This window comes from Petaurus breviceps, unplaced genomic scaffold, assembly GCF_028583685.1.
Source record: "Petaurus breviceps papuanus isolate PSGF00001 unplaced genomic scaffold, PetGlider_PUasm1.0 567, whole genome shotgun sequence".
Classification (NCBI taxonomy): domain Eukaryota; kingdom Metazoa; phylum Chordata; class Mammalia; order Diprotodontia; family Petauridae; genus Petaurus; species Petaurus breviceps.
Genome location: NW_027186383.1, coordinates 8620003 through 8641466, shown reverse-complemented (window position 1 = coordinate 8641466; position 21464 = coordinate 8620003). Strand labels below are relative to the sequence as shown.

The window sequence follows — 21464 nt, the reverse complement described above, 5'->3', positions numbered from 1 at the left end:
TATTAGGTGGTTTCCAAGGAACCCAGTAGGGGTCCCCTCTAGCAGGTTTAAGGAGGCTCTAGTGTATAATTTCTGATGGGCTGTAATGGGAATGTAAAATTTTAAGATCTTCCCTGCCCCTAGGCTAAAGTGCACCTGGAGCCTGGGGTGGGAGGCTTGTTTTTCAGTAGATACTTTTTGATTGGCCAGTGGGTCCAGAAGGTTGTTACATTCTCTGAGCCAGGAGAAGGCTATATAATCCCTGATGTAAGGCTTTGCTTTGGGGCTCACTTTGAGAAGTGTTCTGTGATTTGGTGAGATGAGACTCTGGGAAGCCATTGTTGAGAGCCCCCTGGCTTTGAAAAACCCAGTTGTTGATTTGGTATAAATGTAATGGTTGGACAGTTTGAAAACCTGTCTACTTGATCTGTTTCTCTGTCTTGATAATTCTGTCTGTATACTCTGAAGTTTGGGGTGCTGACCTTTTTCCCCTGAACTAGGTAAAAGATACATATTTGACTGGTTAAAGTAAGCTTGTTAACTCATTTTGAGTTGCTTTCCTTTATCAAAGCAGATCCAAGAACCTGTGTTGGCAGCCACCCTAGGGATGCTGGGGTGCTTGCTGCTACGTGGGCACTTCAGGGGTACATGAGAGGTTGGGGTGGGGAATGGGAGGTCTAGCTGGGAGAAGAGCAGGTGAGCACTAGAGTGCATGGCAGGGGGTAATGTTCACTAAACTCAGTCTAAGGATGGTGAAACTGGTGTATTACTTCTGGTATCCGGGAAATGCCAAGAATTGTGGAGGAAGGATTCCAGCAGGTTGGGCAGCTCCTCTGGAGGGTCATTGATGAAGGAAATGGATAGGTTACAAGTCTACACTTGTCTGAAAGAGTTAGCCCCATTTCTTACTGGTTACATGGTATCACATCTCCCACCTCCAGGACTTTGATGCTATGCCTGGCATTGACCTCCAACCCTTGGCACCACTTGTTCCCTTCAGGACTCAGCTCAAATGTTCCCTCCCTCTGGAAGTCTGTCCCCAATGCCCTCAAGTTGCAAGTGCATTGACCCTCTCCAGTCACTTGTTGTATCCATTACAGGGCAATAGTCCTTGAGCAAGCCCTGTTTTCGGCAACTTCTGTATTCAAAATGTTCAGCTCAGCTCAGGCACGTGCTAAGTTCTTGGTGCTGGATTTTCTCCATATCTTTTACTGGGAGCCCAGCTTCTTGGGGGCGGGGATTGTCTGGTTTGGGGCTTTGTAGCCCAACACCCACTCCCAGCCCCTCTCATTCTGACATTTCCACCAGTAATGATAACTGGCACTGGTGATTGCTTTCCATCCTCAAGACAACCCTTCCAGGTGGTATTCTCATAAACCACATTTTAAAGATAAGGAAAGTGAAGCTAGTCCAGGGCTCTTTCTGCCCCCGATTTGAGCTCAGGTGTTCCTTAATTCCCAAGATTCCTGCTCATCTCCCTGCCTGCCATGATCAGCCTCACCTGGCCATTTTAGTCAGAATCCTTTAAAAAAAAAAGGCCATGGTAGATGTGGGCAGACTGAGAACCCCCAAAGTGTAGCCATTGGCTTTGTGGTCTGATTCTTAACAATGGAGACCAGAGCAGATAGTGCCTGAAGCCTTCTGATGCCTGAGGGGGGCTTCAAGCCGCAAGGGACCTGAGAGGTCTTCTAGGGCAACTACCTTATTTTGCTGGCAAAGAAAGTTGGACCCTTCTTTGCCCAACGTCAAACAGGCAGTGAAGTGGTACTGACCCGGAATCCTAAACCCACTGGGTCACACTGTCCCACAGCTCTGTCTCCTATTATTACAAAAAGTAACATAATTTTTAAATTTAATTTGGAACCCCAGGCAAGAGAGGATGGGGATGGGGAGACTTGCTTTTCATCCTGCATTAGACCACTTTCCAAGCTGCAAAGTGGGTGCTGACCTCTGTTTGGGTAGAGGGAATTTTTTCTTGGAGTTCCCTGAATCTGAAATCCTAGGTCTAAACCAAAAAAAAAAAAAAAGGGGGGGGGGGAAGAAAAGGACATAAACATCAATAAAACATTTAAAAAAAAACTTCACCTCCCCAATGTCAAGTGTAGACCAAACTCAGAGCAGCCCCCCCATAAAAAGCAGTGGTGGAAATGCTGCTAGGAGAAATGCTTCAAACCACGTGTATGAACTCACAGGTAAACGCATTTATTCAGAGGGAGTGAGTCTGGAGACCTGGGGCCCATTCTGCCCCTGCCTCTTACCAGCTCAGCTGAGTGACTGTAGGTGGGTCCCTTGGCTTGTGATCTCTCTCCCTGGGTGGCAGGCAGCCCCCAGCCCAGGAGCCCAGATTCTGAATCCTCTCCCCCTGGGGCCACATGTGCCCAGGCTCCTTTTGGGGGTCCTGGGGTAAAGAGGCAAAGTCCAGGTCAGACCTGCCCTTGTGGGAAGTAGGCAGGAAGGACTTGGGTTCTGCTGGAGGGTCATTATATACTTCCTGCATAAAATGGGTCCTCCTTTGGGAACCTATTGAGTCTTAATTAGTCACAGAGCCAGTAAGTGGAGTTCTCTGGTTTCTTTGTTTCTGGCAGATTCAAAGCAGCAGACCGGCAGGCCCTTCAACTGAGCAGGGCAAAGTGATGGCAGATGACCATGGAGAGGACAGGGAAACTATAAAAAGCAGGCATAAGACCTCCTGGGTTGGAGTCAAGTAGATAATGGGTTCAGATTCTACCACTGAACAAATCCCTTCAATCAACCAATCAACATTTATCTAGCCAAGGGTGGGGAACCTGTGGCCTTCACTGCTGTAAAAGTTTAGATTCAGTCAAAGGGCTGCTCTTCAGGACCTAGAGGGCCTCATTTGGCCTCCAGGCCTGATCTAGGACTACTATGTGTCAGGTTCTGTGTTGAGCACTGGAAATACAAATGCTGCCCACTAGGAACTTATAGTCTATATAGGGAAATCTGTACACAAGAAATTGGAAGAGGGAGGGTGGTTCCCAACCCTGGGCCTGGTGCAGAAGGAGATCTGAGCTCCCCTCCCCCTCAGTTGGTTTGGAATTCATGTCTCTGGCCACTGATCTGCAAGGTGGGACAAGGGCGAGTCCCAAAGCCCACCCATTCAATTTCCCTGGGCCCAGTTTCTTTATCAACTGAGGGGGCTGAAGGAGCCTGGCTATCTTGTGATCCTGGGGCCTCGATAGGCATCCCTGTGTTATGCCAGCTTACTGTCCTGGGTGTGCACAGCACTGACACTGGCATTCTAGCTCCTGCTCTGCCTTGCCCTCAGTTTTCTAGGGAAAGGCTGAGGCTTGAGAAAGGGGAAATGCATCCCACCCTGTGACTCCCCCTGGTACCTCTGTGGGGAGCCCCTCCTCCTTCAGGCTGGCTCTGGAGTCCCGTGCCTGCTGAGGCCTTCCCATTCAGGGACAGTGGGGTACCTCTGGACCCCAACTCCATGCTGTCCATAGCAACAGGTTTGGCTCTCGAAGGGTCCTTAAGAGGTCAAGATCAACACCCTCATTTTGCAAATGAGGAAACAGACCCGTTCTGGTGTAGTGACTTGAGGTATCTGCGAGGCTGCTTCCATCCGGTCCCCCACCTCCCCCCACTCTGGGCCACTCTCTTTCTGACCTTCAGTTCCCTCATCTGGAAAACAAGGGGGAGGGGCGAGCTCAGATGCCCCTCAGTCATTCCAGCTCCAAATCTATGATCCTGAAGAAGTTCATGTTTGGCAGGACCACTTGGGCATTCATCAGAGACACTCAGTAAATGCTGTTAATTATTTATCATGACCCAGAGGACTGGGACAGTCTGTTTAGATCTTGCTCTCCAGTTGCCAAAAGTGGGTAAACTTAGACTGCTGTTTGGGACTGAGAGGAGGGAAATGGACCCCAGGGTGGGACCGGGGGCTTTGTCTTCAATAATATTCCACGTTCCACCCCCAGGACACATTGGCATCCTTCTTGGAGAGAGAGGACAGATGGGGGAGTCAAGAGATGATGGATACCTAAATATGTCCCAGAAAGATAAAAGGAGGAGAGAAAGCCAGAAGACCCTTGGGACGGAGAGCTTGGAGCGGGAGTGACCCTGAGACATGAGAAACCTACCAATATTTGAGAGAGTAAACAGCAGGGAGGAGAGGGAGCCTTTGGCTGACCTGAAGCTGGTCGGGTAGGGGGCAGAGGGTGTCAAGTGTGAACGATGGGCCCTCCAGGAAGCTGGGGATGCCTCCAAGGACCGCCTCGATGGGGCATGGCTGAGGTCAGGACCTGCTTGCCCACTCCAAGCTCCTGCTTTCAATCCTTTCTCTGGATGCCCCAAGTTTGGCTTGGCCTTGGTCCTATGAGATGCTCAGGAATAGTAGCTGCCTGCCCTCAATTTTCTAGGGAAAGGCCGAGGTTTGGGGAAGGGGAAATGCATCCCACCCTGTGACTCCCACTGGTACCTCTGTGGGGAGCCCCTCCTCCTTCAGGCTGGCTCTGGAGTCCCATCTTAGGGCTTAGGCCTTCCCATCCAGGGACAGTGGCGTATAGTAGAAAGCTCTGGGAGCTCGGATCAAATCCCACCTCTGGACCCCAACTTCTCATGTTGTCCATAGCAATAGGTTTGGCTCTGGAAGGGTCCTTCAACACCCTCATTTTTACAAATGAGGAAACAGACCCATTTTGGTATATGGACTTGTTTAATGTCATCTGTAGTGACAAAAGCAAGATTTGAACTCACTCCAAATCCACTGAACCATACTGACTCTCTGGGACTCAGTTCCTCCCTCTGTAAATGTGAGAGTTGGACTCCACAGCCTCTGATTTCCCTCCCAGCTCTAGAACCATGATGATAACAGCTAGCAGTTTTAATAGCCTCAGCTTTCCACTCTGTATAGTGGGGATAATAATTATACCTTACCTCCCAGGGTTGTTGTGAGGATCTAATTAAATAACGTCTAAAGAGTATTTTGCGGCCCTTAAAACACTCAGTAAATGATAGCTATTCTTATAACAACAACAACACCAAGGTCGTCTTTCCCTATGCCTGGTCTGTGCGCGTGAATTCAGTTCTTGGTGGTTCCAGATTGCTTCCCCCAATGGACCAGAGTGGCGGCCGCACTCCAGACAGGTTCCCAGCCCATCCTTTGAACCAGGTTCATTCTTTTAAAATTGTAACAGGTTTTGGGTGGGGTTTTGGTGTTTTGCTTCCTCTCTGCCCTGCATCCCGTTAGCTGATAACAGCTTCCCTGCCCCTTCTCTTCTCCCTGCCCTCCCCCCAGAGGTGCAGGACTGTCCAGCTCCTCCAGGGCCAGAGCCTGTCCTTGCTCTCCAAGGGCAGCAAGGGCCATTGGGCTCTTGTTTTGAAAACCTGAGGGTTCCCACGTAGTATGGGTAAGGACAGAAAACCAAGGTGGGAAACCTCAGGGCACAGATGCCAAAAATTCCTGGAAACTACTGTCTGGTTCCCTGTGTTTGTGTTTGTCTGCTGTGAGCAAAGACTGCCACCCTCTTATTCTCGTCCATAGTTAGCGGAGCCCAGGACTGCTGTGCATAGGGGAGAAGTGGGTCAGGGGGAGCTTGATGGAATGGGGTGGCTTCAGAAGGTGGCCCCTAATAGGCCAGTGGGGACTGGCCCTTCCACATGTCTACTACCAGGCTTCCCCACCATGCATCATCCCTTTTTGTCTCCGAGGCCTCAATACTTGGCCCCTAATGTCTGTAGGCCTCAGTTTCCTCATCTGTAAAGCTAGGGCAAGGAGTAGACCCTAAGTGAAGGGGACCTTGGAGGTCAGCAGTCCAGTCTCCTCATCGAACCAAGGAGGAGCTGTGACCTGCCCAAGGTCACACAGGCAGGAAGTAGCAAGGCCGAGCTTGGAAGGGCAGCGACTTCTTATTCATTCAGAAGACTGTTTCGTTCTCTGTCCTTTATCTTCCCAACCTTTGGCACAGAGGAGGCCCTTCCTGTGTGTTCTCCCTCTGGACCTCAGTTTCCTCACCTGTAAAATGAGGGGCATGGACCCAATGCCTCCTAAGGTCTCTTCCAGCCATAAATCTACAATCCTCCAGTCTCCTTCAAAGGTGACCATGGTCCAGGACATCCTACTGTCCTTTGTTCAGCCATCTCCCACAGGCACCCACATTCCTTCCAATTCTTCACCACTCCAAAGAGTGGGATAGGCTCCCCCAAGTAGGCTTCAGTGGAGGAAGCAGGCAGTTCAGGGTTCAAGCCTCAGCTTCCTCATCTGTAAAATGGAGGCAATAATGTCAAAAGTACTGTACTCTCTTCGCAGGGTTCTTGTGAGCCCTCTGTGAGATTATGTTTATAAAGGACTTTGCAGACTTTTCAGTGCTACCAAAATATCTGGTAATGTTGTTGTTCACAAAAAGGGAGTTATGGCTCTGAGACAGGATAACCTATATGATGAAGGAAGAGATAACCCCTTGGCTTCTGACAGTTGATTTCTGCTCCTTTCCTGGTACAGAATTGGGTTGGCCAAGGAGGCCCAAATCACAGAGTGAAAAAGAGGACTCTCCCTGAAACAGGGCTGAGGAAAAGGCTCCCTGCCAACAGTCAGAAGAAAATGGGGGTTAAAAATATGTTCTGTTTTCATCTGCGCTTGTTTGTTATTTTTGCTTTCTTGTTCTTAGTTCCTCAGTTGAAAAAAACAATCTCGGGCTGGCTATTTCTCAACTATGGAACCATGGGTCATTTGTACCCAGGACTTCATCTTCCTCCTTGGTAAAAAGGGGATAATGACAGCCCCTGACTGCCCATGTGATTGTGAGCATCAGATGTGGTGATATTTCTCAGGTGCTTACCAGAGTGCCTGGCACATACTATGGTAGGCACTGTATAAAGGCTAGCCATGGTAAGCTTTCTGTAAGCTTGTATTTCCTTCCTCTGTTTCTGTTTTACAAGAGAATACTACCCTTCGATGATGTCCTGCCGTCCTTTCTCACTCATGCAAACAAGCTTCTGTCCTAAATTGGCATAGCTCTTGGGTGTCATATCTCTGTACTTGGCAAGACAATCAAGTATTTGCTCACAAGTTGGTTTCTAGGGTCTTTTAGTCTCTTATTTTGGCAATATATTTATACTTGTCAAGCTTCCTTAGGAAATGGTTTTGGTTTATATCTATATTTGTTCTTTTATCCATTTTCCATTTTTTTTTTGATATCCAAAACTGAATCAAGTTAGATGTGACTCAATCTTTTTTTTTTCCCAAATGCTTTATTAATTTCTGGTTTACTTCATTCGTTTCTGCCAGATTTTGGGTTACAAATTTTCTCCCCGTTTTTTCCCTACCTACCTCCCCAGAATAGCGGTTCCCCAGGATATCCCCTCCTGTTATTTCCCGATTACATATAAAATAGTGTGTGTGTGTGTGTGTGTGTGTATTATATATATATGTATGTATTTTTTTTAAACATTTGGCTTTAAAACTTTGAATTTCAGATTCCTTCCCTTCTTCCCTTGTCAGCCACCCTTACTGGGAAGATAAGCAATTCAATATAGGTTGTACATGTGTAGCTAATACAAAATGTTACCATAGTAGATATATTGTAGAAGACTGATTATATTTCCCCCCCTCCTATCCCAGCTCCCACTTGATCTATTCTCTACTTTGGTCCTGTCCCTTTTCAAAAGTGTGTGCTTCCAAATTCCCTCCCCCCCAGCCTGCCCTCCCTTCCATCATCCCCTCTCTCATCCCCTTCCCCCTACTCTCCTGTAGGGTGAGATACCCTATTTAGTGTGTATTTCATTCTCTCCTAAAGCCAAATTCAATGAGTATAAGGTTGACCCATTCCCTTGTGCCTTCCTGTTCACAGTCATCATTTCTCCATGTAGGAATGTAAATATTTCAACTTTGATAAGTTCCTTATGATTTCCTTTCCCTGTTTACCTTCTCATGCTTCTCTTGCTTCTTGTACCTGAATGTCAAATTTTCTATTCAACTCTGGTTTTTTCATCAAGAATGCTTGAAAGTCCTCTATTCCACTGAATGACCATATTTTCTCCTGAAACATGATACTCAATTTTGCTGGGTAGGTGATTCTTGGTTTTAATCCCAGCAGTCCCTTCCATCCCTCAGTGTAGAAGCTTCCACATCCTGTGTTATCCTGATTGTGTTTCCACAATATTCAAATTGTTTCTTCCTGGCTGCTTATAATGTTGTCTCCTTGATCTGGGAATTCCAGAACCTGGCTATAGTATTCCTAGGAGTTTTCTTTTTAGGATCTTTTTCAGGAGGTGATCAGTGGATTCTTTCAAGCTCTATTTTGCCTTCTGGTTCTAAAACATCAGGGCAGTTTTCCTTGAGAATTTCTTGGAGGATGATTTCTAGGTTCTTTCTTTGATCATGGCTTTCAGGTAGTCCAATAATTTTTAAATGATCTCTCCTGCAACTATTTTCCAGGTCAGTGGTTTTTCCCATGAGATATTTCACATTGCCTTCTATTCTTTCATTGGTTTGGATTGTTTAATAGAATCTTGATTTGTCATAAAGTCACTAGCTTCCATTTTCTTCAATCTAAATCTGAGGGAATGACTCTCTTCAGTGAGCATTTGAGATTCTTTTTCCATCCGGCAAATTCGGCTTTTTAAGGCATTCTTCTCCTCATTGCCTTTGTGAGCCTCTTTTGCCATTTGAGTTAGTCTCTTTTTAAGGTGTTATTTTCCTCAGTCAGGCTGTTGACTATCATTTCATAATTTTCTTGCATTATTCTCATTTCTCTTTCCAATTTTTCCTCCACTTCTCCTAACTGCTTCTTAAGGTCCTCTATGTCCTATAACCAGCTTGTATTTTCTTTGAAGCTTTTGGTGCAGGAATTCTGACTTAACTGTCTTCCTCCTGTTCCATGCTTTGATCCTTTTTGTCCCCCAAATAGGAGTCTAATGTTGGATTCTTCTGTTTGTTTTGCTTCCTTTGTCTGGTCACATTGCCCCTCAGTCACTTGACCCCTGGGCTTTTTGCCACAGTAGGACTCTGCCACCAGACAGGGGAGCTTTCGTCCCAAATGCTGGCATTTTCTCAGCTGCCAAAGGTATTAGATGGGTGCCCTCTCTGAAGCCTCCACATGCTCTGGCAAGCTGGTCACACACCCCAGGACCTCCACCCTAGATTGCAATCCAGATCCAAGCAGAAAATTTCCCAGGGGAGATGAAATTATTCACTTAGGATCACACCACTAAGAATTGGAGTTGGGAGGATTTGAATCAAGGTCTTCCCAACTCCAAGCCCTCAACATTTGCTCTGTGATGGATCTGCAGAGATATCTGACCCAAATCTGTGAGGAGCTCACAGGAATGGAGAAGAACACTGTGAAGTCTGTTTCCCACAGGCTAGATGGTCAAAGGATTTAAGAGGCACTGGAAGAAACCTTGTCAATAGCCACCAAAAAAAATTATTTCTACACTCTAATAATCAGAAAAATGTAAATTAAAACAGTTCCAAGGTTCTACCTTACAACCATCAAAATGATCACATTGAATTCACTCGTGATAGGGCTGCAGGCACAAGGTACACCATCCACCCCCTGGCTCCAGGGAATTGGCACAATTTCCCTCAATAAGTAATATGGCATTACACACTATGGGTTATCAAGCTGTTTTCACCCTTTGACCCTGGGATACTGCTACAAAATCTCTGAATCTATTCATAGCTGTTTTATCTGGAGGAGCTTAAAAAATTGGAGACAGCCAGCCCACATTTCCAAGGAACATAGTGGAATGTCATTGTGCTGGAAGAGATAAGAAATACAAAGAAGGCTCAGAAACCTGGGAAAGCTTGGGGAGTGGTAGAATATGGCTGGATTGGGAAGTGAGAACCCCATTCTAATCTCCATCCCAGGCCTGCTAGCTGTCCCCCAACCTCTCAGCCTCAGGCTCATCTGTACAAGTGATTGAGATAGGACTAGAGAAAACAGTCTATTACAACTCTAAATCCTAATCTTAGTTAATGCAGAACATGAAGAATTAATGGTAGCAACACTTTAATTTGGTTAAATTCCCACCACTGCTAAGGCCCTGAGCTGGCTATGGGTGACAGACAAAAATAAATGGCTCTGTCTTCAAGATTGTTTGCTAGCTGAATATTGGATATGCATTTGTGCATAAACTTATACCTAGTGAAGTGGCCTGGAGTCAGGAAGACCCGGGGCCAAATCCAGCTTCAGACATTTCCTAGCTGTGTGACCCTGGGTTCGAGTCACTTAACTTTGCCTCAGATTCCTCATCCATAAATTAAGCTGGAAAAGGAAATAGCAAACCTGTCCAGTATCTCTACCAAGAAAACGCCAAGTTGAAGTCTTGAGAGTTGGATAACCTGGAATAAAAGAAAGCCCACAAAAGTACCAGTGCTTATCCCCTTCCCTTCCCCCATAGCATGGGGAGATTTAAGCTGGAAGATAGCTCAGCCTTTGGCCCTTGGGTGGGAGGGAGTGGTGTGGTCCCAGCCCTCCCTACCATTTCTTTCCTAGTTTGGGTTCCCTCCCCTTTACCCTGGTTTCCTCTCTTCCTGGTCCCCCCTCTCTCCCCCAGGCACCAAGTTCCATTTTTATTTCCATTCCAACTTTTAGGAAAAGTGACTGGATTAGGAGGCCTTTGCAGTGGTCCTTTGAAGATGGGTAGAAAGTTCCTGGGTGGAAGACATCTGCCTGCAGTTGCTAGGATTGCAATCCCCTTAGAGCTAGATGGGCCTGAAAGACCATGGAACACAGCTCTTCACTTTGCAAATGCAGAACATGGAGTTTCTGGTCGAGGTTGCCCTAGATGGTCTTAAATTCTAAGTTTGTGCAATTCTTTGTTCTTCTTAATGTTTTTGTAGAACCTTAAAATATCTGAGTCAGAAGGGCCCTCAGATTCCATCCAATCCAGTGCCCTCATTTTACAGAATGGGAAACTGAGACCCAAAGTAGTTCATTGACTTGTTCAAGGTCACCCAGATAGATAATAAAAGAGCCAAGATTTGGACTCAGGTCTTTAGCTGTAGACATGTTGAGTTTAAGGTGCTGGTGGGACATTCAGTTAGTGATCAGGGCTGTGGACCTGGCACTTGGAGATAATGAGCTCAGAACTGGACACAAAAGCCCAGAGGCAGATGGGAGGCAGTGTAGTACAGTGGAAAGCGCAATGGACTTGGAGGCCAAGGGGCTGGGTTCGAGTCACGCCTCTGATGCTTACAGCATGGATGAACCTGGGCCTTGTTGACCTTGAGACCTTTCTGGCCTGTTTCATCATCTGTAAAATGAAACAGTTGGATTAGTTGGTGTCAGACGTCTTAGCTTTAGAGAGATGATCCCTCTGTGCAGAGGACATAGTTGAAGCCATGAAAGTAAATGAAAAGATCCCGGAAGAATAGAGAAAAGGAGAAGGCTGAGGATAGACCTTGAAGAGGAAACCCAGCTTTATGGACTGGAAAGGAAACTGAGGCAGAGAGGTAGCAGAACCTCAGGTCAGTTGAAGGGAAAAGGACAGTCTTCAGAAGTTGGCCTAAGAGGAAAGTGAGGACCAGGATTAAAAGAAGGCCATGGGACTAGAGGGTCATCACGGGCAAGGGTCGTTCTTCCACTGGGGCCCCAGAAGGTAGAGCTAGTGCTATGTCTAGAGCGCAAGTGGCAGGTAATAAGTGTCCTCTTGTACAGAGGAGGAAACTGAGGCCCAGGGCAGTGACAACTTTTCCATTCAGGAAAAGAGTTTGACTCCAGAAGCCCCTTTGCCCACAGACCCCTGGAGGCTAACCCCTGTCCTTTTGACCTCCAGAAGTCTGATCCTCTCCATGTGGGCACCCCAGAGGCAGGAGTGACCTGGCATCCAAATCTCCCTGGGATCTTTGGGAATTGTCACCAGAGCCTAAGGCACATTCTTTTAAATGCCCTGAAGGTGGCAAGCCTTTGACCTTTGAGGTTGGATCTGATGCTGGGCAGAGAGTGAGGCGGCATCTGGTGCAGAGAGAGGACCAGGAGCTGCCAGCAGAAGGAAGGTGCTATCAGTTGTCTCTCCTAATTCTATCCCCTCCCTCCACCACAGGGTCATATTTATTCTGTATATGCTGTGGCATCCTGTCATTGCCTGGGGGACCTTGGCTGAGTCACCTGACCACTGAAGGCTCTAGTGGACCTTAGGAAGTTTCCTCCCCGAGAATTCCCTATGCCAAGGGTCAAGCTGAAACCCTAAACCTTGTCTAGGCCAGCCACCCATTAACAGTGTCTCTGTCCTGTTGTATTCTTCACTTCTTTTGTTAAATATTTGCCCATTACATTTTAACCTGGTTCTGGCCCCAGGAGCTGGTACCTCTGCCCTCCACATGAAGGCGCAGGCCCTCTTCCGTTAGATTGTGAGCACTTGACGGCAGACATCGTCTTTTGCCTCTTTTTGTAGCCTCAAAAGGAAGATCTTTCAGGCTCCTAGACAGTTTTACTTTTGAGTTTCCAAAAATACTTTCAATACTTGTCTTCACTGCTTGAAGAGGGTCTTTGTATTCTGCAATAGAAGCAGCAGCTCTTGCCTCCCATGTTCTGAGTGCTTTGAGATCCCTTGAGTAGATCAGGGTAAAGCCGGCAGCATTATGTAATGGACTGAGGGCCGAGTTCACATCCCATCTCAGACAGGGAGGGACTGACTATGTGACCTTGGGCAAGTAGCTTAACCCCTCGGAGCCTTATCTGCAAAATGAAGACCATGCCGGTCCCTACCTTCCTAGGTGTTTGTGGAGATTAGATGAGAATGGAAACGTGTGTAAAGTATCAAACTGTTAAGTGCTGGAAGACTATCTACTGTTTTATTTAGTGGCTCAGTGGAAGTGGGCCGGGCCTGGAGTCAGTATGGGGTTTCTGTCTCACTGCTGATTCTGACTGCCTGTGTGACCTTGTCACCCCTGCCCTCTGCTTTCTCATCTCTAAAATGGGGGTGAGAGGTTGGGAGTAGATGAGCTCCGTGGCCCTTCTGACCCTAGGTCCCTTAATCCTAGCCATATTTCAGGTGTCTGTCTAACTCTAATATTGTTTCTTATGGGTTAGTCTTGTCTCCCCCAAGTCAGTCAAGAAACACTCCATGAGGATCCCCTTTGTGCAGGGCACAGATCCTAGAATCCAAGGCTTGGGACTGGGCGTGACCTCGGAGGCCATCTAGCCCAGTCCTCTTGTGGGAGAGGTGAGGAACCTGGGATTAGTAAGTGTGCTGACCACCCTTTGACCATGAGGTCATAGTCATAGGTCTAGGAGTCATCAGAAAAGCCTCCCTGGCTCAGCCCAAGCCAAGGGCCCCTTCCTCCAGGCAGACTTCCCTCAATTTACAGGTAAGGAACTGAGTCCAAGAGGGATTCATCTTGGCCAAGTATGAACAAGTCATAAGTGTCCAACATAGGATTTGAGCTCAAGTGCTCTGTGAGCTTTTTCTACTGAAATTCAGTTAAATCTGGACAAAATTTGCATGTACAAGCTCTTCCCTTTCCCCTCCCATTTTTCCTCTCCTTACCTCTCTGCCCCTCCCGCAACCTTAAAGCTGAGATTACAACCTCATATATAGAGGAAACTGAGGCCCCGAATCCCTCAGGCGGTTAGTGTCAAAGGCAGGCATGGATCCCAAAATTCTCTCCACATTGCTACTTGTATATGGCTCAGCTCGGCACCTATGTCTGTCTTCTCCGTCTACACTCCATGAGAGTAGGGACAGTTTAAACATGTCCCACTTTTACCCTTCCATAATGAACACCTGATCAGGGTTTGGGGGAAGGTGTGTGTGAGTTCTCCCAAGCCAGCGAGGGAGGGCCGTCCATGTCAGTGGTCCCGGAAGCTAAATACAGGAGAAGCAGGGGCACCTGTGATCTGGAGGAAATGCCCACAGGGCCTGTGCCAATGCCAGGAGGCTCAATGAATGTTTGTGGAATGGACTTGGTCTTGCCCTCCCTTCTAACCCCAGCCCCTTCCTTGCAACGCTGCAGGTATGACTCTGGTAAGGATGGCTACATTGACCTGATGGAACTGAAGCTGATGATGGAGAAGCTGGGAGCCCCCCAGACCCACCTGGGGCTTAAGAACATGATCAAGGAGGTGGATGAGGACCTGGACAACAAGCTGAGCTTTCGAGAGGTATTTGTTCACCCCGGCCCCGTCCCAGCCTCCCAGGGCAAAGCCATCCACATCCACTAAGTGCCTGCTGTGGTCCAGACAATAGGCAGGGACAGCCCTTAGGAGAACAGGGGGAGGTAGAGACAGATTTCAGCTGCTGTTGTGGGAGGGGTGGCCCCTGAGCTGAAGGTAGAGGTCTGAGCATATGTGAATGCACGAAAGACATACACAGAAGTGGGAGGCGGGCGGTTTGGTGGCTCAGGCAGAAAGCTAGTGAGCCAGGTTGGCTGGAGCCTGGCTGAAAGGGAAGGAGATTGGAGCCCAACCCAGGCATTCTGGGTGATGAGATCTTTCCTGTGTTTGGGAGTCTGATAGGCTTTGTGCTTTCTCATGTTAATAGGTGGCCTCCCCTGAGATACCCGAGGTCTATACAGGCTTTTCTTCTCTCCTGAAAACTGCCACTCTTGAATTAGCTCCACCTGCTTCCTTGTTTGCCTTGAGCCCCTGTCCCCATTCTGCTCTGCTTACTTGATGGGGGGGATGGGGCATAGAGGGGTGTTTGTTCTTTGTTGCTCTGGAAGCATTTGCCTAAGGACCTCAAACTCTCTCTCCTAGAGCTCAGAGGGATATGTCCTTCCTCCCCTCCCAAAATCCCTCCCTTATTGTGAGCTCTTCATTGTGACAGGTGTTCATGATGCCCTGGTGGCATCCCCGGGTTACACACATAAAGTAGAAATGTTGGAATTCCCCATGTGACTTTGGGCAAATTACCTCCCTGAGAGCCTCAGTTTCCTTCTCTATAGAAATGAAGTATCTAGGTCTGTGATCTGTGACCTTTCCAGGTCACAGGACCTGGGTTGAAATATTGATTGGCTCTACTACTTTACTCTCTGTATGACACTTAACCTCTCCAGTTGGGAATATGTAGACGAAGCCTAGGTTTCTTCCTCTATAATAGAAAGGAGTTAGATTAGTGGTAGTTTAGGATTCAAGGACCTGGGTTCCAATCCCACCTCTGACACTTAGTACCTGTCACATACATTTTCTAGGCCTCACTTTCCTCTTTGGTAAAGTGAGGGGGCCCCTGAGATCCCTTGGGAGCCCCAGGTCTTTGACCCTACGAATCTGATCAAATTGAGAAAGGAGAGTTGTCAAAGGAGCCTTTGTGGGATTGGAGAAGGTGGAGCTGTGACTAAAGAGAGCAGAAATAGAGAGGGCGTGGTGTGAGCAAGCTGGCCTGTGCCCAGCGGAGGCCAGTGACCCCAGGCCGCGTTCTCCCACCACCACCTGCCCAGAATTCCCTCAGGCTTGCTCAGCTGCTATGTTCAGGCACCCAGGGTGGGAGGGCGAGCAGCTTCTCTCCTTCCTGGTCTGTGGGTGGTTAGAGGCCCAGTTTAGAGCCTTTTCAGTAAACATCAGAGAAGTATAAATCTTGGGGGTGGGGGGTGGCGGAGGAAGAAAAATAAGAAAAACGCTGGGAGGTAGACGTTAAGTATCATCACCTTTCTCATGAGAAGTCACTGAGGTCAATTGTAGTGTGAGCGTTGTCTCCATTTCTTCAGATTAGGAAACAGAGGTTCCAAGAGGGGAGGTGACTTGTCCAAGGGCATAAGGTCTGAGATTTAGAGCTAAAAAGGACCTTTTAAAAGAGTCCTCTAGACTCCTAGGCTGACCTGTTCATTTTACAGAAGAGGAAACTGAAAGGTTATATGACTTGCCCAGGGTCACACAGCTAGTAAGTGCCCGAGGTGGGATGCCTTCCCTTCCCTACCCTACCCTACCCTACCCGGCCCTATGATTCCCTAGTCCTTTCTCTGGAGGTGGATAGCATTATCCATCATAACTCTTTTGGAGTTGTCTTTGATCCTTGCATTGATGAGAAGAGCTAAGTCGGTCAAAGTTGGTCATCATGTTCTCCTGGTTCTGTTCATGTCACTCAGCATCAGTTGATATGAGTCTTTCCAGGTTTTTCTGAAATCCATCTGCTCATCGTTTCTTAGGGTACAATAGATATACATCACATTCACATGCCACAACTTGTTCAGCCATTCCCCAGCTGATGGCCATCCCCTCTGTTTCCAATTCCTTCCCACCACAAAAACAGCTGCTTCTTTTCCCTTTTTTATGATGTCTTTGGTATACAGACCTAGTAGTGCTATTTCTGGATCAAAGAGTATGCACAGTTTTATAACCCTTTGGGTATAGTTCCAAATCTCTCCACAAGATTGAATTAGTTCACAACTCCACCAACAATGCATTAGTGTCCCAATTTTCCCACATCTTCCCCAACATTTATTTATCATTTCCCATTTTTGTCATTTTAGACAATTGGATAGGTGTGAGGGAATACCTCAGAGTTGTTTAAATTTGCATTTCTCTGATCAATAATAATTTAGAGCATTTTTTTCATATGACTATAGATAACTTTAATTTCTTCCTCTGAAAACTGCCTGTTCATATCCTTTGACCATTTATCAATTGGGGAATGACTTGTGTTCTTATAAATTCAACTCAGTTGTCTATTTTTTTTTTTTTGAAATGAGGCCTTTATCAGAGACACTGTCTGTAAAAATTGTTTGCCAACTTTCCGTTTCCCTTCTAATCTTGGTTGTACTGGCCTTTAAATTTTTTTTAATTTTAATTTTTAAAGTTTTTAATTTAATGTAATTAAAATTATCCATTTTGCATTTCATGATGTTCTTTATCTCTTGGTCATAAATTCTTCTGTTCTCCATAGATCTGACAGGTAAACTATTCCTTGCTCTCCTAATTTTCTTATGGTATCACCCTTTCTGTCTAAATCACCCATTGAGACCTGATCTTGGTATATAGTTTGAGGTGGGATTTGAACTCAGATTTTCCAACTCCAAATCTAGTGCTCCATGCTGTCTCTAGGGCTGTCTCTAGGGGTTAAAAAAAACCTACCACCACCCCCCACCCAGAAAATCTTGTTTTTTTGAAACTCTGAAACAAATTCAGTATACTTGCCATGTGGTCAGCACTAAAATGCTTATTGAATAGCTCCGCAGAATGGAAGTTTCTGGAGGTCAAGGGCTATTTCTCTTCTGTCTCAGTAGCCCTAGAGCCTGTTGCAATGCCTGGCACAGAGCAAGTATCAGGCACTGTGTTGATGAGTTGAGTCAGTGTATTCCCACTCTGTGGTCAGTGGGCACACTCCCAGCTGTGCCTAACCATCTTTCACTGAGCATTCCTGAATCTCAGCACCTGATCTGGGTCTGGCCACCTTCATACAGGGGAGAGACTTGTCATGTCCGGGAATGAGCACTGAGAAATGTGAGCCCCAAACCCACAGGAGACAGCTGCTGAAGTGAGAGCAGGTGCCTTCTGGTGGGCATGGCCTCAGAAAGGAGCAAGTGAGTGCCCAGCTGGCATCTGGTGCCAACCAAAATGAGCAGCCGTTGTTGGGATCGACTCTCAACCTCTTCCAAGATAAGTTTGTTCTTCCCAGCATTCTGGGAGTCCAGAGGCTGTGGCCTGATTGGTTTGAGATTTTTGTTTAGAAGCTGGTATCTGATTCATTGTGTAACTGAATCTTATTGGGTTGAACCCATTGGACAATTCAAGCTGGATGAGACCATAGAGTGTCAGAGCTCAGGGATCCTAGAGTCAGTCTCTAAGCCCTCAGCAGTGGGGCCTGGCACATGCTCTAAGGATAGAGACAAAGGCAAAAAGACTCCCTGTGCTCAGGGAGCCAGGTTCTGATGTGTACAAGTAGATGCCATGTGTAGAGGAGGCACGAGCAGGATCTGTGCAGAGCAGATCAAGATGCTCTGAAAGAGTCAGGATTATGGAAGTCAGGGAAGAAGATAGAGGGGAGGAGGGAGGGCATGCCACACAGGAGACAGTGCAAAGACATGGCGGAGGAGAGAGCACTGACCGGCAGGTAGGCCAGTGGAAGCTGAGTTCTAGAGTTCACAGAGGGGCCTGAAGCATGACAAGGCTTAGAAAGGTGTGGAAAGAAAGGGAACAGGTGTGGAGAGGCTTTCAATGTCAATCCAAGAACCTGATATTTGATCCTGGAATAATAGGCACATTCTATTACATGGTCAGATTTGGCCTTTAGGAAAATCACACTGGCAGCTGAGGTTGGATTGGATTGGGGGGACTGAGGCTGGGAGGCCAGTTAGATAGAAGGGGAACTGATGAGATCCTGGACTGCAGTGGTATCCATGCAAGTGGGGGGGGGGCAGGGAATGTATAGGCTAGAAGTGATAACTGGAGAAATGATGGAATTTGTCACTGGATTGGCAAATGTGAGTGACTGGGAGGTTGGTGGTGCCCTCAGCCATAATAGCCCTAAACTAAACAGTGATGAGTTTAGTTTTGGACTTGCTGAGTTTGAGATGTCTGTGGGACTTTGGATTTGAGTTGTCCAACAGGCAAGAAAGGTGATTCAGGACCAAAGCTCAGAGGAGAGACTAGGGCTCTGTAGAAATATGTATGGATCAAGGGCATCACCGCAAAGGTGACCACTGAAACTGTGGGAGCTCCAAGATCCCCAAGGAAGAGAGAAGAGAAAATGGCCCAGGACAGATCCTTGGGGTACCCCCAAAGTTAGTGGGTGTGACGTGAACAAAGGTCTAGCAAAGGAGCAGCCACACAGGTAAGAAGAAACCAGGAGAAAGCACTGTCGCAAAAGCCCAGAGAGGAGATGGGATCCAGGAGGAAATAAATGAGGGTGATCAACAATGTCTGAGGCTGCAGAGGGTGAGAGAGAGGAGCACTGAGAAGAAGCGATTCAATCAGGCAATGGAGAGGCCACTGGTAACCTTGGAGAGGGCAGTTTCTCTGTGATGAGGAGGTTAGAAGAGACCGAGGGGCATTAAGTGTGGGTTAGCCAAGAAGGGAGGGAGCAACAGACAGCTTTGGGGCCTGGTCTCATCACGTTCCAGTGTATTTTGTTTATGTTTTTAGGATGGGGAGACTTGGGCATTTGGAGACCCTGGGCATGGACAGCTTTTTAAAAAGAGCTGAGCTCTCAGCTAAAGGGTAGAGAGATAGGACAATAGCTAGAAGACAAGTCAGAGCAGGGAGGGACTTTAGAACTTCAGACATCCATTCGACGAAGGGCCTCAGAGCAAAGAATGCCAACTGGGAAGAACCTCAGAACACAGAACAAGGTACTCAACTCCAGAAAGAAACATCAACATTCTCATAAGATCATAGATCTACACCCGGCCTGCCATCCATCTGGGGCCACCTGCTCATTTTACAGATGAGGAAACTGAGGCCCAGGGAATTGCCCAAGGCCATTCCCAACTAGCATGTATCAGATAGGATTGGAACCCAGGTACTCTGACTCCGTAACCAGCCCTCTTTCTTTTTTTATTTTTTTTTTAACTTCCACTTCATTTTTTTACAAGTACTTATTTTTTCTTCCTTCTTCTCCCCCAGTTGAATCTATTTTTAGATAATATAAATAAAAGCCTCCTAACAAATATGAAGGGTCAAACCAAACAAGTTCCCACATGGCCTTATCCAAAGAGGTACCTCTTGTTCTGCATCCTGAGGCCACCACCTCTCTGGCAGGCATTTGCCTTGGGGCTTCTGGTGTCAAGGTTTTGTCATGACTTTGGTCAGGGTTCTAGTCTTTCAAAGTTGTCTTCCTGGCTCTTCTCCCTCCACTCTGCCTCAGGTCATAGAAGTCTTTCTCTGAAACTGTCCAGCTCATCATCTCTTAGGGTACTGTAATGGCCATTATGGTCACATACCTTAATTTGCTCAGCCTTTCTCCAGTTGTTGCGCAACCCCTTTGTTTCTAGTTGTTTGTGTCTAGAACCGTCAAAAATATTTTGGTCCCTGTGGGTTCTTTTCCTCAGTCTCTTGGGGGGGGGGGGCACACAGGCAGGCTGCAGTGTAACAGGCCTAGTCCTGGGGTCTGTGGGTCAGAGACGGAGGGCTTTTATGACTTCTGGGCGTAGTTCCAATTGCTTTGGAGAATAGCTGGCCCAACTCGACACCCCACCAGCCCTGAATTCCCTAAGTTTGCCTGTTTTCCCTAAGGCCCTCCCACATTTGTCATTTTCCTCTTCTGTAATCTTTGTCAGGCAGATGGGTGTGAGGGGAAATCTCAGGGTGGGCTGGCTTTCTATTCTCAATTATAAGGGATTTGGAGCATTTTTTCACCTGGTTCTTGAGAGCTTAGAGGCCTTCCTCTCCATGATACCAGGATGCCTACTGACTTGGTGCTGGTTAAGACTAGAATAACAATGTTTTGATTTTGTTTCTGGTACTAGAAATGTATTTAAAAAGAAACAACCAGGCTGTCACTTACGCTGGTTTCTCTCCTGTCTCCTGGATGCAAAGACTCCCATCCTGCTCCCAAGTTAGATGGGCAGAGGTGTGGGGGCTGGGATATGGGTGACCCGCCAGGCCCATACAATGATGGTTTTGTCCTATTATTCAGCAGGCTGACTTAATGAGAAAGAGGGGGAGGGAAGGAGGGTCAGGGAGCATTTCCATTAAAGGAGTTCACAAAAACATTTTACAGCTTGTTTAAAGAAGCTTGGGAAGCTTTGCTGTCCTTTCCCCAGCTTCTGTCCCCTTTTCCTCCCTCCACCTCTTGATAGCCCTAGCTGGGACCTTGGCCAGCTCTCCCCCTGCATACCAGCCTTTGAGGGCTATAAATAGGAAGACAAACAAGGAGAGATGGTTGGCAAGCCTGGAAATGGGTGTTCGGATGAATATTTAAAAGGGAGGAACCCCCCTCCCCCCAGATACACTGACATTTACTCACCCCCACCCATATTAAACAGCAGCTTTGAAGAAATTTATGGTAACACAAAGATCTTCCAACTGAGCCTGTACCTTTAATTGGCCTGGAGGGTGGGTCCAGCCCTCAACTGAAGTAGGATTCTGCCTGGTCCCATAGATGGCCAAGACTCCCATCAGAGCCCTGCAAACACTGGGCTGGCTGCCTCTGCCCCCCAACTGCAACTGGGATAGCCCTAAAGGGTCAGGTCTCTTCAGACCTGCTCTTCAGGAGAGTTGGAATGCTGATTTTATAAGAAGAAAAGAACTGTTGGGCAGCCTCAACCCAGGAGATCAGTGGGGCCAAGGGGGTGGGATGGGTGGTGTAGCAGCAAGTACCCCAAGCGCGTCCTCAGGGTTTGCTGCCCATACAGGTTCTTGGATCTGCTTTGTTAAAGGAAAGCAACTCAAAATGAGTTAACAAGCTTACTTTAATCAGTCAGACATATATCGTTTACCTTGTTCAAGGGAAAAAGGTCAGCACCCCAAACTTCAAAATATACAGACAGAATTATCAAGACATTAACAGATCAAGTAGACAGCTTTCCAAACTGTCCAACCATTACATCCATACCCAGTCAACATCTGGGTTTCCACATCTGGGTTTTTCAAAGCCGGGGGACTCTCAACAACGGCTTCCCAGAATTCAGATCAAATCACAGA

At 47.2% G+C, this 21464-nt stretch overlaps 1 protein-coding gene across 5 annotated transcripts in view; it reads left to right on the top strand.

Moving 5' to 3' along the window:
• The window catches only part of EFHD1 (EF-hand domain family member D1), a 49743-nt gene that overhangs the window by 16782 nt on the left and 11497 nt on the right, over nt 1-21464 (top strand). For all 5 annotated transcript variants that reach the window (XR_011171354.1, XM_069103237.1, XM_069103236.1 and 2 more), the window contains exon 2: nt 13904-14051. Coding sequence is in view for 4 of the 5 variants with exons in the window: in XM_069103237.1 (XP_068959338.1) it covers nt 13904-14051 (148 nt within the window). In the remaining variant the exon portion in view is untranslated. The remainder of the gene's footprint in view (nt 1-13903; nt 14052-21464) is intronic.